The sequence below is a fragment of the Danio rerio genome, chromosome 2, assembly GCF_052040795.2.
Source record: "Danio rerio strain M-AB ecotype USA chromosome 2, GRCz13ab, whole genome shotgun sequence".
Lineage (NCBI taxonomy): Eukaryota > Metazoa > Chordata > Actinopteri > Cypriniformes > Danionidae > Danio > Danio rerio.
Window position 1 is genome coordinate 31,070,001 of NC_141022.1, and position 6,687 is coordinate 31,076,687.

General features: G+C 35.4%; 1 protein-coding gene across 1 annotated transcript in view; it reads left to right on the forward strand.

Moving 5' to 3' along the window:
- elovl8a (ELOVL fatty acid elongase 8a) overlaps window positions 1-4,871 on the forward strand; it is a 6,524-nt gene extending 1,653 nt beyond the window's left edge. Inside the window, 4 exon segments of the mRNA NM_001076593.1 lie at window positions 1,302-1,358; window positions 1,456-1,570; window positions 4,241-4,368; window positions 4,452-4,871. Coding sequence (NP_001070061.1) covers window positions 1,302-1,358; window positions 1,456-1,570; window positions 4,241-4,368; window positions 4,452-4,619 — 468 coding nt within the window. The 3' untranslated portion in view covers window positions 4,620-4,871.
- Window positions 4,872-6,687: the final 1,816 nt, after the last annotated feature.

A 6,687-nucleotide genomic window follows, 5' to 3' on the forward strand; every position in this document is an offset into this window, starting at 1 on the left:
AATTACATAGAAATATATATTTTTATTTCACTCCCATAGTCTAAAGTAATGACTTTGCAAACAGAGCGATATAAGTCATCTGGTAAAATTGTATTTATATGGCAATATAAATTGCAGAGAAAAAACATATTGCAATGTCAAATTTTTCCAATACTATGCCGCCCTAATCAATAAAATCTTTCTTGAATTCACCAGTTTAACCATTAAAACAATCACAACAGTCAGTATGTTATTGTTTTGCAGTAGCCAGTTTCTCTGTTGATGTTATAATGCAGCCTGCTTCAGGGTGGAAAATCGTTTAACAATTTCAAATATTTTCCTCAGAAATTTGATGATGGTTTTAAAATATCATGGTTAATTTACCATTCTAAAACTATCAAATGTACACTCTCAGAAATAAAGGTACAGGAGCTGTCACTGGGGCTGTACCTTTTCAAATTTGTAGCTGAAGGGTTCATAATTGTACCTCAAAGGTACTTTTTAGGTACATTTGGGTACTAATATGCCTCTTTGAGGTACCAATGTGGATTCTTTTGTATCTTTTGAAAAGGTGTTTCCCCAGTGACAGCTCCTGTTCCTTTATTTCTGAGAGTGTGTAAAAAAACGTATGTACTTTGCAAAGGTGGATGGTGTGAAGGTGGTTCTTTTAATTGAAGTGACAACTGCCCCCTTTTATTGGCTGATTTATTCAGTTTTAATAAATGTCTGATGGTCTTTACACAAAATGGGAGGCATCTTTGAAGCCTTATGCATGTCATTTAAAAACAATTTTACCTTGATATGAGACATCAAGTGTTGATTTTGATAATAATATACTCTATTATTATCAATCCCTCATTGCATTTACAGTTAAATATTATCTGTTTTGTCCCATGTCTCAAGAGTCAGCCAGTGATCATTAAAATAAATTATTATTTACAAAGAATTAGCATATCCCCCCACAAACATTACAGCGATATTTCACCCAAATATCTGAGTTGGTTTTTAATTTGCTAATCCTCTTTTTTTTCCTGTTTTAGCAGATTTAGAAGTTTTTGATGATTCATGAATGCAAGTCAATCGCTGTCGGCACTTTAGGAGTAAATCAAATATATATATGAAAATTTAAGTGGATATCCTTGAATCCTCCCAATACATTAAGGCCTTGTAAAGCATTGCGAAGCATCTTAGATGACCTGAGGATGAGGGAAATTAATAGCAAATTAAAATTTTTCTGTAAAATATGAATAGAATATAAATATTGCTGGAATAGCAGGATAAGAAATATGTTTTGAATGTTGTGCAATTCTAATGCTGTGCAGATGGCCAGAGTGTGCTGGTGGTTTTACTTCTCCAAAGTCATTGAACTTGCTGATACAGTAAGTAAATTATTGAGTCTTTTATTGCCAGATCAGATTGTTTATGAGTGTCTTATGATGCTATGTTACATTAATGAGATCATTTCATTATCTTTAGATGTTCTTCATTCTGAGGAAGAAGAATAATCAGTTGACCTTTCTGCATGTGTATCATCATGGCACCATGATTTTCAACTGGTGGGCCGGGGTCAAGTATGTTGCAGGAGGGCAGTGTAAGTAATCTTACTTGGGAATAAAACAGATCGTATTTACATTAGAGTGTCCACTTAGCACAATGTGTGGATTAACTATTCGTAAACAGTTGTAAATATTATTCTTTTAGGAACAAGCTGAGACAACTTTTATAATTGAATCAAAACAAACTGGAAGTAAACTTGAGGCTTTAAGCTTGATATTGGAATCATTTGAAATCAAGCTAGACAACATGATCTTGATCTCTATACATTTAAGGTCCATCTATGTTAATTTTCACTCAAACTATTTTATATTGTAATTAATACCTACAGTAATAGAAGTATTTGTACTATGGTCTACAATTGCACCTGACTGTATTATTGTTGTTAATATGGAAATTGTTGCAAATTTATAAAAAATAAAAAAGCTGAAAACTCACATGTACAGAAGTATTAACAGCCTTTGCTCAATACTTTGTTGATGCACCTTTGGCAGCAATTATAGCCTCAAGTGTTTTTAAATAAGATGCCACAAGCTTGGCACACCTGTCTTTGGGAATTTTTGCCTATTCCTCTTTGCAGTACCTCTCAAGCTCTTTCAGGTTGGATGAGAAGCGACAGTGTACAGCCATTTTCAGATCTCTCCAGAGATGTTCAATAGGATTAAGATCTGGGCTCTGGCTGGGCCACTCAAGGACATTGCCCAAGTTGTTGTGAAGCCACTCCATTAATATTTTGGCGGCGTGCTTTGGGTCATTGTCCTGCTAGAGGACGAACCATTGTCCCAGTCTGAGGTCAATAGGACTCTGAAGCAGGTTTTCATTCAGGATGTCTCTGTACATTGCTGCATTCATCTTTCCCTCTAGCCTGACTAGTCTTCTGACTAGAATTTTGTTTCTCATGGTCTGAGAGTGCTTCAGATGCCTTTTGGCAAATTCCAAGTGGGGAGTGGCTTCCGTCTGGCAACTCTACCATTCAGGCCTGATTGGTGGATTGCTTCACAGATGGTTGTCCTTCTGTAAGGTTCTCTTCTCTCCAGAGAAGAACGCTGGCGCTCAGACAGAGTGACCAGCGGGTTATTGATCACCTCCCTGACTAAGGCCCTTCTACTTCGATCACTCAGCTTAGATGGCCAGCCAGCTCTAAGAGTCCTGGTGGTTCCAAACATCTTCCACTTATGGATGATGGAGGCCAATGTGCTCATTGGAACTTTCAGAGCAGCAGAAATGTTTTTGTAAACTTCCCCAGCCTTGTGCCTCAAGACAATCCTGTCTCAGGGGTCTATAGACAATTCCTTTGTCTTCATGCTTGGTTTGTGCTTTGACATGCACTGTCAACCCTGACACCTTAGATTGACAGCTGTATGCCTTTTCCAGTCATGTCCAGTCAACTGAATTTACCACAGGTGAAATCTAATTAAGCTGCTGAAACACCTTAAGAATGATCAGTGGAAACAGAATGTACCTGAGCTCAATTTAGAGTTTTACAGCAAAGGCTGTGAATACTTATGTACATGTGATTTTCAGCTTTTTTTACTTTTAATAAGTTTGCAACAATTAATTTTATTTAAATTTTTTACATTGCCTTTGTGGGGTATTGTGTGTAGAATTTTGAGGAAATAAATGTATTTAATCCATTTTTGTAATAAGGCAATAACATAAAAATTGTGGAAAAAGCTATGAATACGGGTGCACTGTAAATATATATATATAGTTTTTTTATATGTTTTTTTTTCTAAGATCAATATTATTAGCCCTCTTAAGATTTCTGTTGTTGTTGTTGTTGGTGGTGGTGGCCAACTTGGTTGGTGACTTGTCAAATTAACCTAGTTAAGCCTTTAGTTTTCACTTTATGCAAAAAAAAATAAATAAATAAATAATTTAAATACTATGTACTGTCATTGAGGCAGAAAGTAAAGTTATAAAAATAATTGATTATTCTATATTATTATTAAAACTGTCATGTTTAAAGTTGTGTTGAAAAACAAATTCTCTCCATTAAACAGCACTTGGGTTTTTTTTTTTTTTTTGTGGAATTTTTAACATTTTTTTGGAATTTCACAATAGGGCTAAAAAATATGTTTTACTATTGTAAAACATTATATGTCTTACAAAAATATGTTTTAAATGTATACAATCTATACAAAAGAGCACAACACTTCATACTGTGAGTCAAACATAGACCATGTAACATACTGGAGTGAATTCCAAACACAGTAAATGTGATTCTTGTTTTGTAATTAAGAACACTGGAGTGTAATGTGTAATAGTATAATGCTATGTGTTGTTGGTAGTTTATTTTAGGTCATTGTTTTAATAGTGAAAAGTGTGTTGAGTGAAGCCTTTGATATGAAAAATAAGCATATATTAGAGCTCTGGTTGTTTTAGTGCATTTTAATGTACTAGATGTTGGTAAGAATAACTATAATAATATTTTATGACCTAAATATTAAGAAACAAAAAAAAAATTGTTAAAAATGTATCTACATACTGTTGCAGTAGTACACAGACACCACTAGGTGCTATATTGCTCCAGAAATAGCCAATGAATCTGCTCAGCAATGCATGCTATATTGGCTTAATTTTAGGCAGCTAATAAAAATGCCAAAAATCTCATTGAAGTCCACCGTCGTTTCAGATGCCATATGTTGTAAATTGCCAATATAGAAACAGATTTACTAAAGATGTTCTCTCTCTCTCTCCCCCTCAGCTTTCCTTATTGGCCTCATAAACTCTTTTGTTCATGTGGTGATGTATATGTATTATGGCCTGGCAGCGCTGGGCCCTCAGATGCAGAAATACTTATGGTGGAAACGCTACCTCACTTCCCTCCAGCTGGTAAAACCCTTATTATGAATAATACCTTAATATAAAGGATCAGTCACATTTGTGTCACGGTCATCTTTTTTTCTCCCCCTCAGCTCCAGTTCTTTATTGTGACCATTCACACTGCGTTCAATCTCTATGCTGACTGTGACTTCCCTGACTCCATGAATATGGTGGTGCTCGGATACGCCCTCAGCCTAATCGCTTTGTTTAGTAACTTTTACTACCAGAGTTACCTCTCCAAGAAGACCAAGCTAGCCTAATAGCATCGATGCATATATTTATTGATAGGTTACTTGAATACAAACATGTCATCATTGGTCCTTCACACTGAGAGTATCTTGAGGACTCTTGTTTAATCCACTATTTCAGATTCATTTGTCTGTGTTTTCTCCCCTCCTCCAAACGGAGTCCACACAATCTTTGCACCCCCATCCCCCTCTGGTCATTAGGGATTGAGACCCTGCAACGCTCTAGCGATCTGGCCAAATTGAAATAAACCCGAGTCCACCTTCTGCTCCTCACTCACTTATTTATCTAATCTCCCACTGTGACACTTCATTTGTTTTACCACTCATTGGATCAGGTCAGCCAATCACAGCCTCGCTCGTGGGAGTGTCTTATTCAGGGCTCTGCCTTCTCTTCAGCAGCCTTGTTGTAGGCCTATGCCCTTTCTGATCAGTTGCCTCTGCTACCAGCTGCAAAAATGTAAAAAAAATATAAATATATTTAATATGCTATATATTATTTTAGGTTTTTCGATATAATTATTGTTCTGTGTTATTTACATTTAATATATTGTATTAAATGATATGATTATATGATTTTAATGGATTGTGTATATATATATATACAATTGAAGTCTGAATTATTAACACCCCTGTTTATTGTTTTCCCCAATTTCTGTTTGACGGAGAGATGTTTTCAACACATTTCTAAACATAATAGTTTTAATAACTGATTTATTTTATCTTAGCCATGATGACAGTAAATAATATTTGACTAGATATTTTTCAGACACTTCTAAAAAGCTTAAAGTGTAATTTAAAGGCTTAACTAGGTTAATTAGGTTAACTTGGCAGGTTAGTGTAATTATGCAAGTTATTGTATAATGATGGTTTGTTCTGTAGACTATTGGAGATATATATTTTGCTTAAAGAGGCTAATAATTTTGTCCTTAAAATGGCTTTAAAAAAAAAAACTGCTTTTATTCAAGCCAAAATAAAACAATTAAGACTTTCTTCTGTAGAAAGAAATATTATCAGACATTCTGTAAAATTTTCCTTGCTCTGTAAATAATCATTTGGTAAATATTTAAAAGAGAAAAAAATTCAATGGGGGGGCTAATAATTCTGACCTCAACTGTATATATTAATAGGTTTAAATTCAACCTGATATCAATATGCTTATTCAAGCCATGCTAAAGGCATAAATCTGTGGTATACTGTAGATATAGTTTACTGCAACATGAAAATTCTGTCATTTACTCTCCCTCAACTTTTTCAAAACCTGTTTGTTTGGGATATATATCTATATCTAGTATATATATCTAATATATAATATATCAAATATATATCTTTATCTAATATATAGATATTAGTAAATTTAAATCAAATACAAAATAATGGAGAAATACAAGTACACGCACACACACACACACACACACAGTGCTCAGCATACTGTAAATGAGGACACTCCATTTTATAAATGACAATTTTTTTTCCATTTCTCAGTGAATGTATGTAATATATTTTGTGCATTTGAGCAATATATTATTATTATTATTATTATTGATTTCTGAAGAATCATATGACTCTGAAGACTGGAGTAAAGAAGCTTTATTATTAATATTCATATCAATGCCACAGCCATATCACCCTGAAGCCCAAGACCAGTTACTCACTGAAGCTAAGCAGGGTTGAGCCTGGTCAGTACCTGGATGGGAGACCACATGGGAAAGCTAGGTTGCTGTTGGAAGTGGTGTTAGAGAGGCCAGCAGGGGCACTCAAGCTGTGGTCTGTGTGAGTCCTAATGCCCCTGTAAAACGTGAAGGGGACACTACACTGTCAGTGGCCGCCGTCTTTTGGATGAGACATTAAACTGAGGTCCTGACTCTCTGTGGTCATTAAAAATCCCATGGCACTTCTCGTAAAGAGTAGAGGTGTAACCCTGGTGTCCTGGCCCTCAATAGTCCCTCAATAGGCCCTTACCCATCATGGCCTCTTAATCATCCCCATCCACCGAATTGGCTCGATTACTGTCCACCAATAGCTGGTGTGTGGCAAGTGCACTGGCGCCGTTGTCCTGTGGCTGCTGTAGCATCATCCAAAT